The following is a 25,904-nucleotide window of genomic DNA, read 5'->3' as shown; positions in this document are numbered from 1 at the left end:
GCTCGTGATGTTTGGTCCGAGTGTAGCCCAACAATCCAGAAGCTGCCCAGCTATGATGAGGCTTTTGATTCCATTGTTGGAACTATCTTTGAACGGCTAGATGAGGCGGAAATCCAGTTGTCGGCTATAGTGGCTCGGCTTATTTGGCTAAGGAGAAATGACTTTGTGTTCAGGGGTGTTATGTCACATCCTCGGGATGTTATCTGGCACGCAAAGGAACAGATGGAGTCTTTTGCAATCTCTCAAGATAATCGGGCTTTCACTTTCTGGACTGCACCACCAGTAAACTATTCCAGCACATGGGCAAAACCGGCTGAGGGAGTCGTGAAGGTTAACTGGGATGCTGCACTGGACAGTAGAAATCGCAGACTGGGCATTGGGGTGCTGATCAGGGACCACGCGGGGCGAGTTTTAGCATCTATGTGTGATTTCCTGCCATCTAATAATAACCCAACAGGTGCGGAGGCGGTAACGGCGTGGTATGCCGTACTATTAAGTCGCCAGTTGGGAATGCGGCGGGTGGTTTTTGAAGGGGATGCCCTCGCGGTAGTCCAAGCAATACAGAAAAGTGGTATGGCCCGTGGTCCGTATGGACATGTTATCCAGGATATTTTGCAGCAGCTTACTTGGTTCCACGATTGGAGATTTGAGTATATCCCACGTACAGCAAATGGAGCGGCACACTTGTTAGCAAAATTTGCCTTATGTATTCTGCAGAAACAGATCTGGGTGGACGGTTATCCTCCGTGTATCCGGGACTGTGTTCTTGCTGAGCAAGCTTCAGCTTAAGTAATAAACATTTTTTCACTCAAAAAAAAAAGAATGGGCACCAACCCCTATATATATTTTAAATTTTGTACACCCTTTTTACAACTTTTTCTACCTTTATTCACATTAATAAACAACTTTTTTTCATTATTTAATTACATAAAATTCAAAACTTCATTTAACTTTTATGTCGCATCTATTCATTTCTCCGTTCTCATCTCAATTCAATTTGTCTTTTCTTTTTAAATTTTTTCTAAACTATTTATTGGGGGCATTCTTGTTAATTTTGTGCAAAATGAAACATTGTAACCCCAATGGTAGTTTGAGGGGAGTGAGCTTTGCGAAAATTGAAAGTTCAAGAAACATTACAAAACGTTTGGTAATTAGAGAGAAGCAAAAATGAAGAAGCAAATTAGGGTTCTTCACTAAGTAGCAAGTTGTTACTTTCTTTATAAATCATGGAAGATGAAAGCGATCAAATTGTACTATAAATTAGCACTGAAAATGCAAAGAAGCGTATGATCTAATGAAATCAGTTGGATCTTTTAGTGTTTGGAAGAGGTGTGCCTCCAAGGAAGTGGTTGATCAAAGAAAGTCCTCTGGCGGGCTGGAAGCTGGGCACTTGATGTCCTGCATCTCTCACTGTTGCGAATGTTATGTCTCCCTTATACACTTCTGTGTAGCCACCAACCTGTGACACAGCAAAGGGAACCATTGAAGAAACACAACATGTTAATTTCTGTTTGTAAGCTAAGAAAATTATGAAAAAAGTGTTAGCCACATTACACTATCACTTCAAAATGACTAGTTGATTTGAAGTTTTTTAGGATGATAATGCAAATGTGACTAGAGTTTTTTTTGGATCATTAACTCAACAGATAAGGTAAAAAATATAATAGACGATAGAAAAGTTAATTACCTCTCCTTTGAGGAACCAAGGATGCCAAGTAGTCTTCACAGGAAGGTGTATTTTGTTTAGAGAGTACTTTGTTGAAGTAACAGGAACCCTTCCATCAGTGTCACCACTGCATTTCATCCAAAAGACAATTTCAGATTTCCATAAATATAACTATCGTATATATTGATCATAAGGACGATGATGAATTATGAACCACATAATTACGCAAGAGAAATGCTATTTACGATGTATGACGTATTATCTCAGTTGTATGACAGTCGTATTAAAATCTACTAAAAAAATTATTCAATTATGCACCCACATGAGGCGTTTTTCACTGTAACAACGCCACCCCAACTGAGTGGGGACATTGCTATAGTAAAATGACCATTCTTTTTGAGAGGGGTTGTTTTATTAATAAAATGACTCCTGGTGGCAGAGACGGATTTGGGGGGACCGGCAGTGGCCCTAGTCCCCCCCAAATTACAAGAAAAAAAAAATTAAGGCAAAAAAAAAAAATTAAGGTATTTTTTGCTAATTGGTCCCCCAAATCCAAAGCTGGTTCTGTCCCTGCCTGGTGGTGTCATTTTGTTAAAATAACCCCATTACAGAACGTCCCTAAACCCTGATTTTTTTGTAGTCCACAAACCGACTCTCAATAACAACAACTACAAAATAGAAATGATGATGAGAATGGAGTACTTTTCTTTACCTAAAAACCCAAACTCTAAGTCCATTGGCCAAGAACTCCTGCAGAAGGGGAATGATGGTTGATGGGCTATCTAACCACGTCGTTAGGACATCACTGCATGGCTCCCAGTCATGTGTAAGTTTTGTAACATTGGCATGAAGGGCTTCTTGAACATCAGGTCGGTTCAAATAAGCATACACATAATAGTCGCTACAAGGATCAAAATTCAGTATCTGCACAACAACAAAAATAATCCAACTTTCATTTTGATCTTTCCAAATTAAACATATATTTCATTTGATGATATAAATGAGGTAAATTTACTTCATTTTACCAAAAAAAAACAGACAACCTACGAAACTTTTGAGGCCTAATAACTTACAGAAGCTTTCTTGGGGAGGGCTGTGATATTGGTAGAAAAACAGAGGGGAGCATAGATGTTATAGATATTAATGCTGCCAATATTGGGGCCGACTGCCTCAAGGGCTGCACTGCACACACGGGACTGATTGCCGGCATTGGGCGAGAAATCGCAGTATTTTTGTATTTGAGACACGACTCGGTCCGGAACGAGAGCGTGTGTCGCAAAGTAATCGTACATGCCGCGTTCATCAGTTTCATCGTTGATTACTGCATTTCCGATCTACATAACGTTCAAGAAATCGTATCATTTCAATTATACGATAGTTATACAACAGTTTACTAAATTGCATATGAAATTAATTGCTGTAAAGACAAATATTAATTTTATATACTCCATGGAAGAATTTCATTATATTCAATTTAAAAATAATAATAATAATAATACCCATGATCACTATCAACAATTTGATCACATAGTCACGACAAACTACAACTATAGCACACTAAGTGGGTGATGGGAGATGGGCCAGAGCTTAGCCCAATTTGCACATGCATCTATTTCTGTTGCCAAATAAATAAATAATGATGGCTGAAAATCCAAAATCATGACAACCTAGAAGGCATAAAAGAAAAGAATCTTGACAAACTATCAACAATTTTGCACCACAGTAAGTGATCAGTGGACCAGCAGAAGCCCAAAGGGTTGCCCGGATCTATTTGAAACGGAGAATATCCATTTATATAAAAGAGTGATAGAATTAGGACAAAATTGTCGGGTTGGACAATTTGATTCCACCATTTTGCCTAAAGGGGGATCCTATTCTCAGTCCCACACCCTTCACAACTTTTGCACTAGCCAAAAGTGGCACATGCACCTTACTTTACTTTGTACGACAAATTCTATGGGTTAATAATGTACAAGAAGAAGAAACATTTTGAGTTGACTGCCCATCCTTTATCTTGTCTTAGCATGTGAAAATATAGGCTTCACATCAAGTCAATATCATTTCAGACATCATGAGGCCAAAAGTAATTATGTGAAACTCTATAAAGTGAGTTTCGAGAAAGCGGATTTTTCACTTGGAGTGTAGCGTGTGGTTTGTAAAGGAATACATAGGCGCTAAGTGCAGATGCGAGTACTGTTGTTTTTCGGGTCGTTACAAATGGTATATGAGTAACCTAGTTAGTAACTTGACGAGGATATTAGAAATCTGAGTGGGAGAGTTATGACGACAACTCATAAAGTTAATCTCATATTGAGAAGATAAATTTCTCACATGGAATGGATTGATTAAAAAGCAGCAACTTAACTAGTATTTCTGGAATTATAGCACAAATGTGGCTGACACTTTTAAAGTGTGTTTACTGCCATGGGTTCAAGTCAACTTTGTGGTTGGACCCAATGTAAAGATCGTATTTTCTTTTTTAATGTTAAATAAAAATTTAATTATTTAATTAATATTTTACCAACCGTAATGAAAATCTAGAAGAAAAAAGAAGGGAAGGGGAAGCAAAATGAGTGTAATTAACTTCCAAGTTTCCATGATTTCTTAGTGTTGAAAAGCTAAGCCAACCACTTTGATTATGATTTCTAATTATTTGCTATATAGAACCTAACTCTCCAATTATTGGTCTATTTGGTGTATGAGAGAGAGAGAGAGAGAGAGAGAGAGAGAGACATACAATGATCCCTTTGAGGTTGATAATGGTCCTATTAGCCTTCTTGTTGTGATAAAGAATGGTATGAGCAAGCTGGGGAACATAATGGCCAGCATAGCTTTCTCCAGAAATATAAAAAGGCCTGTTTTTGTACTCAGGAAATCTCTCTAGCCAATTCACCAAAAACACATAATTATCTGCTGCTGTTATTTTATCTCCCATTTTACTATAATCCGATGTCGTATTGGAGTATGAAAATCCTACCCCAGCAGGTGACTCAAGGAACAGTACATTCGCAGCTGAAAACAAACAAAAAATAAATAAACTCTTCATGCTTTTCATAAAAAAATATAATGAAAATGTCATTAATTAAATAAACTTACCATAATTCCAAGAATATTTGTTTTTAAAAAGTGTTTTGCCATCACTTTTCACACGAAATGGTCCTAGTTCTTGCATTGCTCCATAAGCAAGAGATGAACAACCTGGGCCTGTACACACAATATATATTAAGCAAGGTTAATCATTCAATTAATTATATAACATTTAATCTTATCTTATTCTTTATTGTCAAATATCATAACTTCATAACAGGATCTCTCCATTTCATTTGAACGGGATAATATACAGTTAGTCATATTGGAAGGGTATTTTTGTCTTTTCATTTTTTGATGGGACAAAAATACTTCTCCAATATAACTAACCAGATAGTGTCCAGTTCAAATGAAATGGAGAGGATCCAAATATAAGAAGATAAATAAATCATTAGAAAAATGCTAGACTGGCCGGCCTATATATAATTATTTATTGTTTTTGTTATAACTTTTTACACATGTCATCACGTGATTGAAGGGAACTAGAGGGTATTAAAGAGAAATGCTAGATATCCAAAAACTTTCTTCTCAAAAGCTGTTCCCAAATGACGTGTCATCATCCCATGAGTTGGTAACACTAACACACTTTCTAAAATAATAAATCTCATAAGAGGGTGACACATCATTTGAGAACTAATTTTTTAGAGAAAAATTTGGAACGTGTAGCACTCTTCGATATTAAATGCTTACCTACAACTTGTAGCTCTAATTATATATTCACACGTGTCAAAAATTGTAAAATAAGTAATTATTTGTTAAGCCCAATGGCAAGTTTAGCAGTAGTAATAGTTTAATATTAGTTAGAGGTTGCACTTGTAACACCTAAAAGTAGTTTAGAAAAAGTTTCTACTTTCTAATATATATTTTTGAATATTTTGTATTATTACATTTATTTCTTATATATATATATATATAACAAAAGAGCCATCATATAATAAGGAATTTGGCTTAATTCTTTCTAAAACTAAGTTAACTTTAAGATTTAATATTGACCGTTGATTAAACTACAACATATATGTTATTATTAAAATAGCAACATGTAAGCTTGATCTCGTATAAGAGGCCGCAATGTAAGAGCAAAAACTAATAATTATTGAATAAAATCTAAAATCAATATATATTTTTTTAATATTTTAAAATTTTAAAATTGCATGATTGTCACAAGACTCACAACACGCAAGCGAGAATTCCCATGCAAGCCGAGAAATCCTCCATAAAGAGTGGAGTGTGGGATTAGATCTCCACAGCTCCACAAAAAGTGGCAGACGCCACCCCATGAAGAGGGTCAAACTGTCTTTAAAAAAATATATTTTTTTAAATAATTTTACACAAGTTGCAAAATATTAGAGTAAAATAATACCCTAAAATATGCATGTGATTTTCTTTTAAATCCCTTTTAATTCAATTTATTATATTTTTTTATGTATGTTTTTTAAAACGGTTTCTAGCTAGATTGGACGAATTTTCTCCGGTCGATTTGGAAAATGGTTAAAGAAGTATATAGAAAAATGATTTTATCATTTTAAATTGTGGCTAAATATTCTAATAATTAGGAGCATATACTTTATATATGATGAAGCATTATTATCACTTCATTATAATTATCTCATAATTAATGTTCTCATAATAATCACAATGCTAGCACAAGAGGATAAAAAGAAAAAAAGGGACTATCATGCAAAGGTGTAGCATCATTTCTAGAGGGTAGAGAGAGAGAAAAAAAGTAGGTAAGACTTTCACATCAATGGTGAACATACCAAGAATTCTAGGTCAGGTTCTAATGCTATGATTTTTAATTTTTATGGGCTATTTTCATATATTCCCATCCCAATTATCATTCTTTGTATCCCTTAAAAAAGGAAACACCCTCCAAAAAACCCAATTAAAAAAAAAAAAAAAAAAAAAAAAAAACTCAACATATAGAAGAAACAAAAACAGCAAACTATAGTGTTTCAACTATTTGTGCAAGTCACATGACATTGGAAATGTATTAATTTAATAAATTACTGTACAATTGGGATGACGTGAGCAGTTGTACGACAGTAATATATATACCTCCATTAAGCCAGAGAAGAAGAGGCAATGTTTCCTTAGATGGTTGATCGGCTTCGACAAAGTAATAGTAAAGCGCGCGACCGGCCGCTTTATTCACGGTGACATAACCGCCGTATTGAGAGAATTTCACCGGAGGTTGTCCGGGCAATGCCTTAATCAAATCTCTCTCTTTCAAGCCCTCCTGAGGGAGAATATTGGTTTGATTAACAAGGTCATCAGTTGCCTGGAAAAGGCTTGAGTCGATGCCGGAATCCGGCTTCAAAGTGGACTTGTAGAAATGGTGTAAGCCTTGTTCTTTCATCCTCCCATGAGTTTGAGCCAAAAGGCATGAGAGAATGAAAAAGGCTAAAAGAACCCAACAAAAAGGCTGCTTACTTTTTTCCATTGTGCTTTGTGTCTCCCTTTCTCCACAGAAACGTAAAAGAAAGGAGAGACAGAAAGAGAGGGAAGCGAAAGAAGGAGAAAGGCAATGGGGGGGGGATTTTGAGATCCAACCTAGCTAGTTTATTGTTTATATATATAGTAGAAGAAAGTTACCGAATTAGAATTATAATGCTTTTTTTATTTATTTTATTGTTAATTTTTAATTTGATAAACTAATAATGGCATGGACCAAATTGGGAGTCAAAGGTTTGTACCTTGGCCACCCAATCATGTTCTGCCATGTGAGTGTGTTAAGGACGTGTTTGGTTCATTTAATAACACGTGCAATTATGAGATTCCAATCTTTCTGGCACCTTCCTCTTGGGTCAAAGGTTGCCCGTAAAATCTGGATTTTATTGATAATATCGTAGGAATTAGAATTATCTAATTCTATTATTATTGTTATTAGGAGGAGGATAAAACTATGCATCTTTGGTTGAATCATTTGGTGAGCAATATTAATAAGACAATGCAATATGAAAACTTTCTTTCTTGTTTTTTTTTCCCAAGCTGATGATAAATAAGCAACAGTTTGAAAGCCTGCATGTTGAAATCCTGTGATTTGTTGTTCTTTTGTTTTGTTTGATGATTCTTGGCTGTTACTTCGTACGTACAATATTTTAAAATAATGATTTTGTTTTAATTACTAAATTGTGCTGCAGATTAACAGCAAGCACAAGAGGTTGATTCAATCTGTCTATATAAGACCTTCCCGACGGCCCCTTTGTTTGGCTGTTGGTGGATTTTTCTGTTCATTGTTATGCAATAATTGCATAGTTTTCATCAATCACGAGAGAGAAGAAGAGATGCTTATTCTTCTGAAAATTAAAAGACAGTTTTTGGCTCAAAGCTTTTGTACAACATAGTTAGAGAGTAAGAACTTGATGAAAATATACTCAATTCTTAATTATAACATGCCACATTTTTAATACGTAGCCTTTTCAAGCGTTTCGATACTTTAAATTTCATAATTTGAAAATCTACATTTTTTTTTTTTTTGAACTTGTAGTTGATCCTAATCCGATTTTTTATATGCATACAACTGTTAAAAATAACAAATCTAGATTTTCCTTAGTAGATTGCCTTATAAATACTATAATACAATACAATCTAATGCATTAAAGATGCATGTAGAGCCCTAAAGACGCTTCTCAATGATGGAACTTAAGCCTATATATATATATATATATATATATATTGTGATCATGGTGAAAAATACATGTATTTTCAAGTTTCAACACATTTCACTTTTAGAGATAAGAAGAAAAATGCATAGCATGAAAAGTAAGCCCTAGAATTAATAGTATGCCCTTGTGAGCCCAACCCACTTGCACTAGCGTCCATGTTATGCGTTACTCTTCACATTTATTTTATAACGATTGATGTGACCTACACTTAAATGTTAATCACTTAAAAAATAAAGAAGTTATACCAAACACGTCGCTTGATAACATGACCACATACCTTACTCTATTTAGAGGTCTACCACCATGAGATAGACCTCTAAAAGATAAGGCCAAACATAACATTAATAAGGGTCCTTTTCTTTTTAGGAAATGGAATAAAAATAAATAAATAAGTAAATTACGTTATCAAGGGGGACCAAAACAGAGGAATGGGAGAGTTTTGACTCTGATGCAATGATTGAGATGTTGAGGCCCATCTCCAAAGGAAAACAGTAGGGAATCTTGGATTGATTAGATTTTTACAATGACTAGTGGGTTGCGATTCCTTTGGATGGTTTTGTTTTACTTATATTCTATTTGAAATTTTCTTATATTTTTTTCTAACAGAATCCAGAAGATACCAAAAGAGTTTCTATGATTAATGCTTGAGAATAACTAAATCGGATATTTTCACCTTTTAATAGGAAGTATATATTTTAACTTGAAACACCGAAAAAAAATTAAGACCCTTCATACCAAACAAATTTTCTTCTCTTAACAAAATATTCATTGATAAAACTATTGGAGCTACCATCTTTGTTGGTTTTCGAAACTCCGATGTTTAGGGCTCGGATGTAGGTGGGGGGTGGTGGGCGTTCGGTTATAACGAATGGAAAAGTCTGTGGGATTGATTTGAAATAAAAATACGATGTTTTTATTTCCATTGTATTTAGTGTTTTAACTTAATGTGTCAAATTTATATTGAATGCTATAAAATGGCCTGGATTTTACACTACATCAAGCTCTCTTAAAGCTTTGTTAGTTATTGTTTCAATGCAACAAAACTTTAACATCAGGGTTCTCTCTAATTTACTTGAAAATGGTATATATGTTGCTATCCAACGAATATATATTATAATGGGGTGTCAACCCGGTTCGATTTTCCGGTTTTTGGCCAAAACCGGAACCGGAACCGGGGTACCCCGGTTCTCAATTTTGAGAAACCGGAACTGGAACCGGGACCCCGGTTAACCGGAGTCCCGGTTACCGGCCGGTTCCGGTATTACCCGGTCCGGTAACTGGTTTTTTAAAAAAATTGATTTTTGGGCTTATTTTAGGTATTGGGCCTAAAATAAGCCAATTTTTTTTTTTTCATAAGTTGGCCTATTTTTTAAAAAATTTATTAGTTTCTTTGTCTAAATTAAAGGGGCTTTGTTGTGATTGTTCCAAATAATTAAAAAATAAACCTTAAAAAGTCCAAAAATCCAAAAAAATCATTGTTTTTGCCTATTTGGGCCTTAGAAATAAAAATTTAATTTTTTAAAATACCCTAAACCTAAACCTAAGTGTAAAAAATATTAATATATATAATATATATATTAATATATAAATATAATAATATATAAATATTATTAAATAAAATGCAAACCCAGTTCCGGTATTCCCAGTAAAAACCAGGTACCAAAAACCGGTACCGGAACCGGGGTACCCGGTTTTTAGATTTTTCAAACCGGAACCGGAACCGGGACCCCGGTTTCCCGGTTTTCCGGTTCCGGTTCCAGTTCCCCGGTAATTTTTGACACCCCTAATATTATTACGATATTAAAGATTTTTAAATAACGTGGCACTATGAACGCATTAGATGCAACAAAATCTAACCTGGACCATAAAATGCATTGTATTCATAGCGGCCACGAGCATGTCAAGATTCAAACTGAAGATATAATTTTGATGCTGATCAAATTATGCTGATAATTAATAGGGCAACCCTAATTCCACTACAATTGCTTAGTCCACAATCTCACAAAAGAAGGATCTAATTTTTTCTTTTCTTTTATAATCAATGCCGGAGGGTTTAGGGCTGACATCAAGAACAAATAAGACTTAACAAGATTTTTAAATGATATGACACCATATATGTCATTAGATACAATAAAATCGAACCTAGACGATAAAATGCCTTGTATTCATAGTGGCCACGAAGATATAATTTGCTGCTGATCAAATTATGCTAATGATTGGGTAAACCCTATTTCCACAATTGTGTTGTCCACAATCTCATAAATAAAGGTTCTACTTTTTTGTATTTTCTGATCAAAGCCCGACAGTTGAGGGGCCAGCAACAATTACAGGTAAGACATAGTGGGGTTACATATAAAGAGGGATGGAATATTTGGGATGGAACCCAAGAACACCACAAAATATTTTAATTAAATATTTTATGTGTTATGCTTAAGCCACGTGAGAGGAAATGTTAGATTAAACTTTTGAGATAAATTGTGATTTAATGCCTTAAAACATTTGTTTGAGACAACATCTTTGATCGATCAGTGACATTGCAATAATTGAACATTTGCGTACAGCAACGTGTAAAATTCTGCATATAGACTCTAACTAGGCATGCCAAGAAGAAATATAAGAGAATGAAAACAGTTTTAGAATTGAGTTAGAGAAAATTTCTTCAATTTAGTTTATTAAACTGATACATGTCTTTAGAGTTAGCAAGTGATTATGATATCAAAAAGTGAAATGGAGATGCTAGGTTCATGGTCCATATTAGATTTAATAGTATGTGTAATTCTAAATATCCATCTCTCATCTCACTCTCATACTACTGGGCTACTGTTGTAGTGCCTATCAGCCATTGGATTTTTTTTTTTCTTTTTTAATAAATGTTGATCCAAGGATTGATGAGAACTGTCATATCAGTCTAGCGGTATGCGAGTGAAATAGGAGATGAACATGTAGTAGTACTCCGAATAGTATATATGTTGCCACATCATTTGAAATAAAAATGATCTTATTTCCTGATTTTCATGTGAATTTTTTAAAATAGATGTGAGGTCTGAAGTCATGTGTCAATTTAGTAGACTGAATTGAAGTGTTTTTTTAAAAATCCAATTTGAAAGAAATCATTGCCCTAAGATGATTGGCCATACATGTTATATAATTTGATCTGTGTGGGTTGGACTTGGCCCCATTCATGAATGTTTATAGGAATGAAAATAATGAATGCAACTTAAACGATATGAACAACCTACAAGAAGAAGTGATTGCCTAGCTAGCTTTGATTCTCTAGGTTGAGAGAGAGAGAGAGAGAGAGAGAGAGAGAGGACAAAACAAAAGTCTTCTCATTACATTTGTTTCCCTCCAAAAAGGCACCAAGCCTATTTCATGGGCAAAAAGTTCCAAGGTCCTCCTAAGAGATTAGAATCTTCTCCATTCACATAGAAGGGATAATATTCATTTCACGATTCAGATTTTAAGTTGGTATATTTAACTGTATACATGAAACTACATTATTTAATTTTTTTTAAAACACGTTTTAAGATTGACATTATTTACATCGTTATATGCACAAACTTTAAATTTGAATAATGAAATTACTCCAACAAGAGGGCTACAATGAGCTTCTATCTTAACAATCTAATGCAAGGTCTTAAACTTATGTCGTGTCACGTGGCACTCAGGTAGACCATCACTTGAGTTGGAGAGGGATCCAAGCAAAAGCTCCAATTTCCCAGACATTTTCCACAAAATAATTAGGTCCTCGTTTTCATTTTAGGAAATAGATCAAATAATTGGTTAGCAGTGCGGATAACCGGTGGTCATTACATAACCGGTAACTAGGTGATTACCAGAATTGGTTATATACTTTAGCCAACCGGTGACTCCAGTTGCGGTTAGCGGTTATAATCAATAACCACTAACCGCAACAAGGTTTTCACCCCTATCAAAAAAAGTTCTAAATATATTCTAACAGAAAGAAATGGGAGAGTTTTGACTTTGATTTTGGACTATGATGCAATATTGCAATGATTGAGATGTAGGGGCAGGCATGACGCCCTTTTCTTGGGATGGTTTGTTCTAACAGAATCTGGAAGACGCCAAGAGTTTGATTCTGCAGCATGGGATTGAATAAAGGAACAAAAAAGAAGAATGGAGAAGATGAGAGTGAGACAATGGAAAAACTACTTGAGGCATGGGCCAACAATGATAACCCAACTCTAAGATGGGCGGTGACCGAGAAGAGCATGCAAGGAATGTATCTTCCTTTTAGGAAAAATATTATTATATTTTAATAATCTATTAATCTTATTATATTGCTGTTATGGATAATTGAAGGCAAATGTTGAATGGAGATACCATATATATATATATATATATGTGTGTAAAGGGAATCAAGATTCTCTACCATTGGAAAATAATGGAAAAAAGTACATTTACCATAAGATTTTTATTTATTTATTTTTTATCATGGGTATTTTTTTTGTGAAAACTGAGGATATTGCAACTTTAATAGTAATTTTGGGGGATAATTTCACAAATTGAAAAGGAGATAAATGGGTTGGGATAATGTAAATGATTGGGGTGGCAATGGGCTGTCCAGTGGCTGGACTCAAGCCCACACCCAATTACTTGGACAAGATATTAGGTAAGTTTGTATATAAGACCTTTGCAAATCCATTTCTATGAGGGTCCAAGAAGCTTAATGAAGTTGGGCCATTCTGTCCAATAACATTATGATAAGCAATACAGCGGTGGCTTGTCAGCGTCTTGATGCAATTTTTAGCCCAGCCCATTTAATTGCAGTGTTCTAATACTAATATAATGCAACATGTATATTCTCTATTTAGTTTCTAATAGAAGTCGATGCATGTCATGGTTGCAAATAGCGGACGGAGATTGGGTGTAAAAAGTTGCTCGTATTGCATGCAATATAAATAGTTCATTGTAATTAATCTAAATTTAGGCACGTACCATAAAATATAAGCAGCTCATTGCAAGCGATCCAAATCCAAGCCTGTAGTTTTATGCCTCCTTATTCAATGAATTATACAAAGTTCTCCCCGTTAAAAGGTAGAAAAAAAAAACCCGTAAAAAGTATGCTATTTCTTTGGTTCGCAATATGATTCAGTTCAGCATTACTAGTCTATTTTTTTTTCTTCCAATTGAATCGAAGAAATTTCCTTCAATCTAATATAAAGAACTGTCATGTATATTTTGAGCATGTAAAAAAGTACACGCTTTTCTTAATAGTTATATTAAAAAATTATGTACTCCTCTCATATGCTAAAAGACACGTAACAATTTTATAGACGAAATCGAAGAAAATATCTCCAACCATTTATACAACTTTGATTAAAACTGTCAAAAGCAATTGATATCACTTTCATATGCCTTTAAAGCAATTGAAAAGGAGAGATACCAGCCCAAACTCAAAGTGGCCATCTTAATTAATTTAACAAAAGCCAGTGACCAAACACAAGCAAAGTATGTAGAAAAAGAGGCATTGGACCGACCAAAAAAGAGGCCCTTTTACACGCTTGATTATGGCGTGGAACCAACCCACAAGCTCATCAATGTAAGAAATCATCAAGTTGTAGACGACGTGTCATAGGCTCCAAACCCTTTATCTACTTGGTCTTAATTACGTGTCCAATTGCATCATAATCACAGATTGACAAAAATTTTCTTGGAGAAATTTTTTCGGTTTAGTCTATTAGACTGACATATATTTTTAAAATATGTAACTTTCACATGCATTTAATCTATTAAAAATGCAATCAAGATTACATGTTTTAAGAACAGATGTCAATTTCTCTGATTCAATTTAGGAAAAAAAAAAAAACTTTGTATATTGAAAATCGACTTGAACAAGAATTGGGTTTCATATATATATATATATATATATATATATATATATATACACACCAAACATATCTTAACTAACAAGTTATTGTACCTAGCTTATAGCTTAAATATTCAAATTTGGGATTATAAAGTAATTAACCAATTGGAATCTGAGTTAATGATAAATAAATGTCACCCTAATGGTGGGTTTGGTTTGAGTCGAGTTCAACTAAAATTAGATCAATTAAAATTAAGACACATCACCTTGCAAGTATTGTACAGCACACATCCTAGACCTTAAATCCTTCATACTGATGCAGGCCATTGACCAAATCTGTGGGTGCATCCTTTAGATTGATGCACGCTGCAACATATATAGACAAAAAGTCATATATTTAGAACCAACAATTTTTAACCTGATCTACGAATTCGACACAATCTCAAATATAAAATTAGCGGGTTAAGATTGAAATATTTGATCCGTTTAATTAAATGAGTCATATTAGAGTTGATCTATTTAATCTTATACTCATGTTTCGATACAACCTAAATCCAACACACAAACACGAATTGCTACTACTAATATTCTATATTTTACCTGAGAATGTTCCAATAAGATCCTTCCTCAGTCAATTCAACACAGGTTAGCCGGCAAGGCAACGCGGTCCAAGTGGAACATGTTCTCCCAAAACGTGTTTGAGGATAACTGAGAATCAAACACATAGTGATAAGCACATTTGACCAGCCCCCAATGTCCACAGATTCGATTTTTCAAAGGGCTAGAATGTGTCAAACAAGCAACTGTTTTGCCACTATTTACTGCTGCCTGTTACGTGAAAGCAACACAACCTTTTCAACTTTTGGGCTCTTACAAAGCAGCCAAACTTCTATATAAACAACCATTCAAAAAGACTGCCCAACAAACCATACTTTCAAAGCTATAATTTCTGCACTACTCTGTCTGTCAATGGTTCTTTTGGTAGAAAGAATTAGCAAGCTCTACTCCAAGCTGGAGAATCACCACCACCACGCGGATCACCGCCAACCAGAAGCCTTATCGGCTTCTCTGCAGGCTTTTCGATCCAATGTCTCCAGTTGCATAAACCAGCTGCAGTCGAATCCGAAACCCGGATCAGAAATCCTGTCTTTGACATGGATTCGACTGTGTTTCGGCCTCATACCTGTCATCAACAAAGCTTTTGCAAAGCTGGTTGTGGATATAGACTACCCCATTAGTAAATGGGAAGAAGCTTCTGTGGAAGAGTATCTTAACTACAGCTTCACTTTGCTGGAGTTTTTCAACTCTATTAGCTCCTCTCTTGCATACCATGGACAAGCCAGGCTTTCTCTTGCTCATGCTTTGAGCCTTGTGGAGGATTCGCCTTCTTCGGCTATAGAGCGTCTAAAATCAGTGGAGCCAAGAAGTGTCAGCAAGGAATTAAAGGAAGGTGAAGGTAATAAAGAAAGGATTTGCTCTGGAGAGGAAGGGGTTATGCATGAAGCTTTAACAGTCATGAGGAGTATTGGATTCTGGGTGTGTGGGATTGTGTTGTCTTGTTTATGCAGTGACAGTAAGCCATACTTGGAGATGAGAAAATCTGTTGGTGGGTTGGAAAATTCTTCTTTTGTTGAATTGGATTCCAGCATATGTGAAATTGTTATGCAGAAAGGAGGTGTTCTGAAGGAGGTAGAAGAGCTGAATGATGCAGTTTCTTGCTTGGTTGCTGCCTTGGTCAGCGGGAAATATAGCGAAGCAGCTCATGAAATGCAAGGAAAATTGGAGGTCTATGAGAAACTAGTGGACGGTTTGCAGAAGGAGGTTGATCATCTCTTCTCTGAGGTTTTGGCTGCCAGAAATAAATTGGTTGATTGCCTTCGACACCAGAAGGAATAGCAACATATGTATTTTATTTCATTTTATTTTTCTTTTCTTTCTTCTTTTTAATTTATGATGTGGGATCCCTTCAAGGTAGGACTATTTTTGACCATCCTTGTCAGTAAAACCCCATATACATGACCCTGCTCACAAGAACCATGTTTCGGTTGAGGTAAGACTCCAACAGCCGATCTCATAGTACTAACCAAACAAGGCGAGCCTCGTGGGCAACATATGTACAATTTTTTTTTTGTATAGAGTTTGTATTTTTGATTGTGTAATTTTCATTGAAGTTATATGTATATATTAATGATTTGTTTTTTGAACAACAAATGCTCTGTATCTACCAAAATAAACGAACAGTTGATCAATGAAAATTGATCAACTTGGATCAACTATTGTTATATTTTCTTTAAGCAGGAAAAAAAAAAATTGTTTTGTTTATAATTTCGAAGAGAATGAGTGCAGGGGACTCTACATTAGAGCATCCAAACATTAGACAAATCTTAGTCATTCAATAATAATAATTAACTTGATTTGCATAACTAGTAAAATATAATTGCATATCACAAACATTAAGTTAAACATAATTAAGTTAATTTCCGTAGCCATACATGTGCAGTTTGCAAACCTACAAACCCACAACCAACTGATGCCAAGCTAGCATTTTCCACGATGTGAGTCTCTTGCCACTGTATTTCGACGTGTACAAGTCCACATATGATCCTAAAAAAAAAAAAAAAAAACTCTAGTAAAAGTATAACACAATCTATGATTGAAGCTCTTTTGGGCTGATTTTTGTGTCGGCAAAATACGGTTTAATCCGGGATTATGGGGATAATAATAGACTAATGGTAATAGCTAGGATCTTGGAGAATATTATTCAAATTAATTACACATTCCAAGCAAGGCTCCCAAATTGCTTTCACTTTGTTATATGTTAGTTGTGGCTTTCTGTTGTTTTTTGTTTCATGTACTTAATTGGCATTATATACATAAAAGCCCATCCGATCGATTCTTCGTCTCTCTTCCTATCTCTTCCTACCTCTTCATAGGTCTCTTTCCTTCTCTCGATCGATAATAATGAAAAGTTTCTTACCACGACAACCTTTCCCAAAACCGCTAATTCCCTTAAGAGTAAAAAAATAAATTTTTGGTGAAAGCATATTGTGAACGGTAAGAATGTTCCCAATATTGCTTTTCTCGGTATGGTTTGACTTTCGATTTTTTTTCTGTTACATGATTAAAGAAAAAAAAAATTGATATTACCTTCATAAATCAAAGCAACGTAGAATAAAAAGAACCAAAACACCTAAGAACCACTCAAGAAATCAATTCCTATTCTTTCCTACGTATTCTTTTCTCTCGCTCTCTCTCTCCACTCTCCTCCCCCTCACTCGGTCTCAGCTCTCTCGAGCTGGGTCTCTCTCCCTCACTCTTGATCTCGTCTTTCTCCCAATCTCTTTATGTTTCTCCCTCTCTTCTCTTCTCTCTCTCTCTCTGTCTCTCAACTCTCATCTTTTACCTTTTATAAATTATAAATTACTACATCACGCCCTTCTCGTGAAGGCAAGGTATAAATTATAAATTACTACCTCACGCCTTTCTCGTGAAGGCAAGGCAGCAGGCACGCTGGTTGCCGCCTGAGGTTGCAGACAGGGAGACACGTGTCAAGCAGAGACTGGCCTGACACGTTTTATAACTATTGCAAGCTGCAGAGTCTGTCACTGTACTATATATAAATGGACACAAATTACTTCCAAGGGTTCGAAAAAAATTTCTTTAAACCTATTCTAATAAGTAATAAGTGTCATTTAACATTTTTGAATTTCTAAAAAATTAATGTTTGTGTTATTAGATTAATGAAATGACAATAAATGACGCTTAAAATATTAAAAAAATATGTAAGAGATAACACTTAACACTTATTAAAGTAGGTCAAAGAAAATTTAATCCAAACAAATATATAAACTTATATTTGGAGGGAAAGAGAGGGCTATATACATGGTGCGGGTCGAGTCTGGTAAACCGGCCTTTAATAACCCTAACCGAATTCGGGTCCAGTCCAATTGAAATTAAACAACTGTCCTTGTCCATTAAGTTTATACCCTTTGCGTGGCCCTATTAGCCCTGCCCATCTATAGAACATTTGGGGCCCGCCCTTCATCTTGACTATTAGAAGTTAAACCGGCTTTGACCTGGCCCATCATTGAAGTTTGCTTTTTCAGATCTAGTACAAGTTAAATAACAATTTTAAAATCAACAAATATAACCGAAGTAATAATCCTTGGTCCAATCAATACTCTGTAAAAAGATGCATAATTCTGTATAATGTAAGAGGACAAAGATTTGGTCGACACTGGTTTGGAAGAAATTCATTCAACCCAATTTATTGAATTGACATATATTCTTAGAGCATGTGATTCTCGAATGCATTTGAATTTAATAAATTGAATTGAAGAAATTTCTTCAACCCAATTTAAATAAAAACTTTATATGATGTAAATTAACATTACATGACAATTAGTCCCTAACAAACATAATATAATCTTTCAGCTTAAGTCCATGTGAGCTCGGTCACTTTGAGCCAGGCCAAGTCCAAATATATTTAATACTGCAAGATACTAATTTTTTATCTCATAACTATCACACACACACCGATGAAAACATGTAATTCCTTACATATCAAGTCATTTTCCAAATGATTTAGATGATGATTTCATTCTCGAATCCATCTGATGCCGTGAGGAGAACTTAGATCTAGAGTAGATCTAATATGAATCCAACAAAGAGAAGGTTATATAAGATTGAAATTGTAACAACAAAAGATCCTTTTTTTTTTTTTTATTAATCGTGGATCAAGAGCTTGTATATATGCCTTCCGGCCCTTGATATATATATATATATATAGACACACAACATAAATGTGGGATGTGAGCTCATAATCGTCGGTGCCTTCTCTTGGTTGTTGTCAGGTTATTATAATTCAAAGAATGCTTCATGCATCTTACATGGGATGTTAATATGTCTTTGGAACAGAGGAAAAAAAAAGGTTGGAATCTAAAGCAATCATTCAAGCCTAGCCTCCAAGTGCACATGGGGGAAATGTAGCCAGAATATTGAGAAGAGAGAAAAGATAAATTTGCAACAGAAAATACAAGACTACAAACCCCTTCTAAGGTACACTAAAACAGAAAGCTACTACTATAATTTGCAATGTACATGTCCATTGCTTCAAAGGCTGGTAAAAACTACCTATAACATTTTGCATCTCCATTAGCCAAACCTCCTAAAAGGAAACATCTATATATCCACTTTGATGATTTTGGGTCACCTAAGGATCCTTCTATTCTTTATATTGCTTAAAATGAGGCATTAACAACTAAACTACACTCAACTGTATCAAGTTCATTTCAGTGCTGTCGTTTCTAATGCAAGCAGAACAAGATGGCCAGGAATAAAGAGATCAGAAGAGGCCCATTTGACTCCCTGAATCATTGGAAGGGGTTTCTCTCTCAGGTTTCTTTTTCTTGCGATAAACATCAGTTGGCAACCTGGTAGCATGAAGAGTAAATGTGAGCCTATGAAGTAGCATAATGAGAATTTAATAGAAGCAACAAATATCAAATCATATCTTCCAAGAATATCCGAGCATAAGTTAACCGAAACTGAGAAAAAGACTTATCAGGAAAATAATATGAGAAATGAAGGTAAATATCATCTATGTCATGCCTTCCTTGTCTTCCATGTCATACTTAGAACCCTACCTTTTACATGAATACATAATTGCAGGCCTAGGAGGAAGGAGGTAGCATTAGGTAGACAACACGGGCAAAACCATTAGCCAATCCTTAGCAAACAGCCTATTCTGTGATCTTAAGCTAGCACTTTCCTTTCCCAGTGGTATTACATTTAAGATAGAACTAGATAGGGGCTGCCTGGCAAAAAGGAATTATGTAGCCAAATTAGGCTTTTTTTTTAACTTAAGCATGATTGGGAACAAAGCTAACAAAATATGCCAACCAAGACCCTGTATGGAATCATTGCATCATTCTATGATTTCCAAGTTCCATCTATGTCAATATTCAAGTTTTATATGTGAGGAAATGCAACTAGAGTTGTGTAACTTAAACTTGATTTTGAAGCCCAGTAAGTAGTTCAAATAACCAAAATTAGATAACACAATTCCAAAGTTTGTTAGAATATTAATTAAATGATTAAATCAATTATTTTTTATCAATTTAAACTTTTGGAATAAGTGGTGATTTAACGTGGTATCAAAGCAGAGGTCGTGAGTTCAAATCTTGTCTCCATCAATTCTGTTAGGCCTAATTTATTAAGTTACATGTGAGGAGGAATGCTAGAATATTAATTAAAAATGATTAAATCAATCATTTTATATCAACTTAAGTTTTTGGGATAAGGGGTCATTTAACAAAGTCATTATCTAGATGTACTCTTAAACAACGCACTTTAGTCCAGAGGTGTAGAGAGGCTGCAGCATATTGCAATTTAGTTAAGGGCTAAGTTTGAAGTAAGAAAAGACCAGTACCCCAAATGCAAGGTAGTGTCTGAATCCTCTCTCTCAATTTGGTAGTTGCTTGGCACATCAGGACTCAAAACACTATGATTGGCAAGGGTATTCTTCCTTTCTACAGGGTAATATTCGCGATAAGATGGGACTGGCTGGTCAGTTGGTGGAAAAAAACCTCGAAGCTCCTCAACCTACAATACATAGCAGACAAAAATAATCATTGAAAGACAAGTGAACATCAGAAACTCAGATGTTCATGAACAAGAATATTGAATTGCCTGTCTGCGCAAAGTTTCATTCTCCAGCGTAGCCCGTTGCTCCTGAAAACAGAATTAAACAAAGTAATTATTCAAAAAAGAGTTATAGATTTCCCTTTTTCATGAGCAGAAATAAAAGATTTTATTATTATTATTATTATTATTATTATTATTATTATTATTATTGGCTTAGTAAGGTATGAACCTAAGACCTACGCCAGGAAAGAGCATGGCATGCTTCCAACTTTTACCACGAATGCAACTTGCCAAGCCACTTTGAAGTATTGACTTGAGGAAAAACTGAATGTTTTACATAATTGTAAAGGGGAGAAGAGATTTCCTAATGCTATAAGCCTTAACCTTAGTTCAGGAATAAGTAAGCTTTAATCATTTTAAACAAATATAAAGAAACCCTAAGATGACACCTCTCCTCTCATGTGCTAGCAGAATCTAGAATAGGCTCAAGACTGCTGTACAACAAAGGTATAGTTGTTTCTTTTATTCACAAAAGGTTGTTACTTGAGATTATGACTTTCAGACTCCGTCGTAAAAGATTATGGCTTTCAGATCAAATGAAGACTTGCAAATTATATAAGGGATCCAAAATACCTGCATTCTTGATTCCTCCAGCTGCTCCATCAGTAATTGCTCCTGAAATGAAAGAAAAATATTAAAGGCCTTTCAGACCCTCAAATAATTAAGTATTGGTTACAACCACATAATCTGATATTTGGACAAAACTCATAAAATAAAATCTTTGAGAAAAACCAAAGACAAATATAAATTCACAGAACCTTTCTCTCCTTCACAGACAATAACCCTTCGCTTAACTGCTGTTCAAGGTGCTGCAATTCTTTTAAGCTCAAGCCAGTCATGTCCTTACCCGTCAACCGTCTACATAATCAAAACAACAAAAAAATATCATACATAATAGGACTTGCATTACTCAATAAATCTAAATAATTAGAAGCCCAAATAATTTAAAGATTGCTGATTACATTTTTTTTTATAAGTAATGTTACATATCAAAAGCGCCAAAGGGCGCAATCCTAGTGCACATAAAGTATAAAGATTACTGATTACATACAATTGTTTCCTCTGTAGCTTTGCAATTTCATCTTTTAGAACATCCAACTCCTTTGAATCTTGCTTCTGAAGACAAAAGTATAGTCCAATGCATCAATCCACACATGACTTTAGAGGATACTATCCAAGAGAGCAGACAAAACTACTCAAGGAAGCATATGATAAAAGGGTACACGAAAATTAATATTTTAATATATAAACCAGATAAAAGTACAATCAAAAGCAGATATCCGTGCCGGGACCCTATATGAAGAGTTAGAACCAAAGCATGAGACAAGACATAACTATGTGTGGTTCAATGCGAAGAGCATAAAATCATTTCAACAGCTCACTTTTCAATAAGTTATATGTAACTATTATCTATCTCAAAATTTTATTACATTGTTAAAAATAATATGCCACTTCAAGAATATAGCAAATTATCACGCTATATTATATTGTCAACTAAACTAGCTTGCTTGGGTAGAAGCTCCAAATCTGCCAGGGTTCTCAAGAAGTGTCTTGTCAGTATTGGTGTCCAACAAAACTGGAAGCAAATATGTAATGGCATGAAACAGTCTTCAAATGGCTCATCCATCGGCTTAGGATCCTTCCATCTGAGTTATAGTGATCATACGGATTATGATTTGGAAGCAAACCACTCTGATTTCCTCTCCAATCTTCAATATAATAGAGTTTAATTGAAAGAGAGAGAACATGCATAATCCCATAAATAAATTGGTTTGGTACTACCATCATTGCCATCATCATCATTCACCCATGAAGAATGGAGCTGAAAATTGAAGATCTAAACCATGTCCTTTTCTTTTAATTTGAAGTGTTGATAAGAATATTGAGATAAATGCATATGATATTTTTCCCCTTTTTAATTATAATTAGTTTTGAATCCTTTTATTTGGTGCAATAATTGGAAAAAATTTACAAGAAACTGAAACTTAAAATTTAGAATTTACATGTACACACTTTACCTTTCAACCCTGATTAATAAACAAACTGGTATACATTCAATAGAAGAAGACATACCTATTTATCAAACACAAGATATCCCCTAGAATGTGACATACCTATATATGATAACAATTTTTTCCACTGAATACATCCACTTGGTTCTGTCAAAAGCACACTTTTAGAGTTTCTCATGAAAGAAATAATTTGGACCAATGACATAGATGTTTTAAATTTTATTCTGTTTTGTTGAAGTCTATAATAAACAAGAGCCTCACTAACACAGGGAAGGGCAAGCAAGAGTTATCACGACAAAAGCTAAAAGACAACAAATTAACAAACTTGTCCATCAACAACTAAATTCCACAAGACTTAAAAATAAAAAATAAAAAACAGATGAAAAAACTCTAAACATGTACGACAGAGTACCTCTGCTCTGAATTCTACTACAGCAGCCTCAGGAGACTCCAGACACTTGTTGTATCTTGAAAGTGTTCCCTTCATACTGCAAAACATAAGAGTAAATGAACATAACTAATAATTAGACTACATTATAAGAAACAAGGCATCTCTTCTTCCTACTCCATGTGCCGAATTCATTCGTATAATGTACATAGTCATCATGGCAAAGAAAAATGGCTAAAATGCTTTGTTTTGCCTTCTTATTCAGTGTTTTCCTGTTCTCCCCTCCAAGGGCGAACAAGGCAACTTTAATTTCTTCCAAAGAATAGACTGGTTTGCTCTCTCTCTCTCTCTCTCTCTCTCTCTCAAGAGGGAATAGTGCAACTTGTAAGGAAGGACAAGGGCATACAGAACGAGGGTTCAAGAGCACAATATTGGGAAAGGGGGTCAACAACATATGAAGGAGGCCCATTAGGCCTTCTGTAGGCAATTGATTGGCAGGAAGCTTGCAACTGGAATACTAGAATGCAGGCCTAAAGCAACCATATGCAGCAATCACTGTCAAATACAGATTGGAGGCTTGCCTCTGCAAGGTCAATAAGTCAATGGGGATCATAGCATAATTCACAATGAGCTACACCTATTTAAGTTCTCTAGTCTCTTGCACAGGCTAGTTTCTGGTACATAGCCAGGGCTCTCAGAACATTTCAACATCTACTACTGCCAACATCCAGCTATCTGAGAAGTTTAGAGGCACAACCACCCAACATCAAGCCAACTAGAATCTCTTATTGGAAAAAAGGCACATCGAACAAATTATGGTAAAAATCCAAGTCAAATAAAATATGGGAACACAACAAATAAAGAGGCATGGTTCAAACTAAATTTAGAGTTTCTACGAAGTCGATAAGTTAAGTAGGCAATGAGGAGGAAAAGGAGCAGAGGAAAGTAAGAGTCCAGTTATGGGATTCTGATTACAACTCAATATCTCTGTTGAGCATGTTGGAACAAGCCTATTTCAACTTGAGCGTTTGTGCCTTAATCAATAAATACATTACACATGGAGGCATGCAATTATATCTGGGTTCCTTAAAGTCGGGTAGAGAAGAACAGTTCAAGCAACTGACATTACTAAAAAATAATAGAGTCCAAAGAACAACTTATTTTCTAGTAAATTCTAAAAAAAAAATTCTTGAGGGCTAAAAGTTAGCATTATTTGAAAAGTAAAATAATCCAAAATCCCAATGCAATTTTTTTTTTTTTTTTTTTTTGAGACAAGTAATAGAACAATTCAATATCTCAACATCGATAAAAAGCAGTCAGAATATCCCAATAAAACCAAGTAAATTTCCAATATTTGGTTTTCACAACAATAGAATAAAAAAGGTACAGATCAACAAATAGGAGAATATAAAAATATAGATAAAACATTCCCTTCATAAGTCAAGTAGAGTTCACTAGAATCTGACTGGTCATTGGTGGGGGGGAGATGAGATGTAGATCACTTCAAACATCATAGAAAAGAGACAGCAGATATAATCAACAAACACATGCAAGCAAGTGCAAAATTCAAAATTTCTACATAAATCTAATAAACTTCAGCAAAATCTACTGAAAGACCAAATAAAAAAAAATAGAAAATGAAATGCAACAGAGTGGGGGGACAAATTCAAGAGACCTACAATTTTATATTAAAGCTCATAAAAACGTGACCTTGAAGACCATTTAAGCTATAAAAAATTTTGTTCAAAATTTAGGAAAAAAGAAAAACAAAAATAATCAAACAGAATATACCAATCCAACCATAAAAAAATATTCTGAAAAAAAACAGAGCACATCCAAACAAACATAACAAACGATAAACACATGCAAACATCTAAAAATAAAATTTTTAAAGTAGATCAAAAAAATTAAGAACAAAAACTGATACTTACCCAGAACTAGAAAACTCAAAGAGTTTGCCAGTATTGGAGAAGATAATAACAGCAACCTCGGCATCACAGAGAATAGCGAGCTCCTGAGCCTTCTTGAGAAGGCCAGCACGTCTCTTTGAGAATGTGACTTGCCTGCTATTGGCATTCTCGATTCTCTTAATCTCAATCTTCCCTCGACCCATTTCTTGCTTCAAGCCCCACAAACCCAATTGATCAAAACCTCTAAAAACCCAGAAAACCCAAACTAATTGCTGTCAATTATAGAGCCTCTGCTCATTTCTCTGAAAAAGGAGCTTCCTTTGGCTTTTGGCTTTTTGGGGTTCCCTGCTAAACTTGGGAAAGGTGGAGAGGGTTGCTAAATTTAGAGGGAGGAGAAGATAGAGAGGCGTGAGAGAAAGAAAGAGAGAGAAAGAGAGAGAAAGAGAGCGTTTTTATCCCAAATGGCGAGAGACTGGAAACGGCAACCTTGCATGGCTCTGTATTCTATTTAGAGTTTTTTGCATGACTCTGTTTGCCACATTTGGAGTAGTCTTCTGGAGTCATTGGGTCTCTTTTGGGCCCCACTCGATATTTTATTTGTTTTTATAGAATACAATATCTCTTTGGGTCCCACTATTTCT

General features: G+C 34.9%; 3 protein-coding genes across 3 annotated transcripts; 1 reads left to right on the top strand and 2 right to left on the bottom strand.

The window, feature by feature from the left end:
- Positions 1-1,194: 1,194 nt before the first annotated feature.
- LOC132167202 (serine carboxypeptidase-like 40) lies at positions 1,195-7,278 on the bottom strand. The gene is made up of 7 exons (XM_059578110.2): positions 6,809-7,278; positions 4,763-4,870; positions 4,404-4,678; positions 2,740-3,000; positions 2,379-2,590; positions 1,688-1,793; positions 1,195-1,459 (listed from the first exon to the last, which is right to left on the bottom strand). The coding sequence occupies exons 1-7, from the start codon at positions 7,191-7,193 to the stop codon at positions 1,301-1,303; spliced, it is 1,506 nt and encodes a 501-aa protein (XP_059434093.2). The 5' UTR covers positions 7,194-7,278; the 3' UTR covers positions 1,195-1,300.
- A 7,895-nt stretch (positions 7,279-15,173) lies between these two features.
- LOC132173513 (UPF0496 protein 4-like) lies at positions 15,174-16,409 on the top strand. The gene has a single exon (XM_059585030.2). It carries the CDS (start codon positions 15,218-15,220, stop codon positions 16,142-16,144), a length of 927 nt encoding a protein of 308 aa, XP_059441013.2. The 5' UTR covers positions 15,174-15,217; the 3' UTR covers positions 16,145-16,409.
- Positions 16,410-19,080: 2,671 nt separating this feature from the next.
- AGL15 (AGAMOUS-like 15) lies at positions 19,081-25,694 on the bottom strand. The gene is made up of 8 exons (XM_059573090.2): positions 25,285-25,694; positions 23,378-23,453; positions 22,005-22,069; positions 21,712-21,811; positions 21,527-21,568; positions 20,939-20,980; positions 20,679-20,851; positions 19,081-19,680 (listed from the first exon to the last, which is right to left on the bottom strand). The coding sequence occupies exons 1-8, from the start codon at positions 25,464-25,466 to the stop codon at positions 19,593-19,595; spliced, it is 768 nt and encodes a 255-aa protein (XP_059429073.1). The 5' UTR covers positions 25,467-25,694; the 3' UTR covers positions 19,081-19,592.
- Positions 25,695-25,904: the final 210 nt, after the last annotated feature.

Source organism: Corylus avellana, chromosome 2 (genome assembly GCF_965113065.1).
Source record: "Corylus avellana chromosome 2, dhCorAvel1.hap1.2, whole genome shotgun sequence".
Lineage (NCBI taxonomy): Eukaryota > Viridiplantae > Streptophyta > Magnoliopsida > Fagales > Betulaceae > Corylus > Corylus avellana.
This window is presented reverse-complemented; position numbering and strand designations above follow the sequence as displayed.

What these genes read in the sequence shown, in the direction of transcription:
- LOC132167202 (XM_059578110.2), bottom strand. Translation starts at nt 7,193, where the DNA reads ATGGAAAAAAGTAAGCAGCCTTTTTGTTGGGTTCTTTTAGCCTTTTTC. An exon ending in TCTTCTCTGGCTTAATGGAG is followed by an intron (nt 4,871 to 6,808) that starts GTATATATATTA and finishes TTGTGTGTACAG; the next exon opens with GCCCAGGTTGTTCATCTCTT. An exon ending in CTTAGAGTTTGGGTTTTTAG is followed by an intron (nt 1,794 to 2,378) that starts GTAAAGAAAAGT and finishes GATGAAATGCAG; the next exon opens with TGGTGACACTGATGGAAGGG.
- LOC132173513 (XM_059585030.2), top strand. Translation starts at nt 15,218, where the DNA reads ATGGTTCTTTTGGTAGAAAGAATTAGCAAGCTCTACTCCAAGCTGGAG.
- AGL15 (XM_059573090.2), bottom strand. Translation starts at nt 25,466, where the DNA reads ATGGGTCGAGGGAAGATTGAGATTAAGAGAATCGAGAATGCCAATAGC. An exon ending in TGTCTGTGAAGGAGAGAAAG is followed by an intron (nt 21,569 to 21,711) that starts GTTCTGTGAATT and finishes CTTTCATTTCAG; the next exon opens with GAGCAATTACTGATGGAGCA. An exon ending in GACACTACCTTGCATTTGGG is followed by an intron (nt 19,681 to 20,678) that starts GTACTGGTCTTT and finishes TCATGCTACCAG; the next exon opens with GTTGCCAACTGATGTTTATC.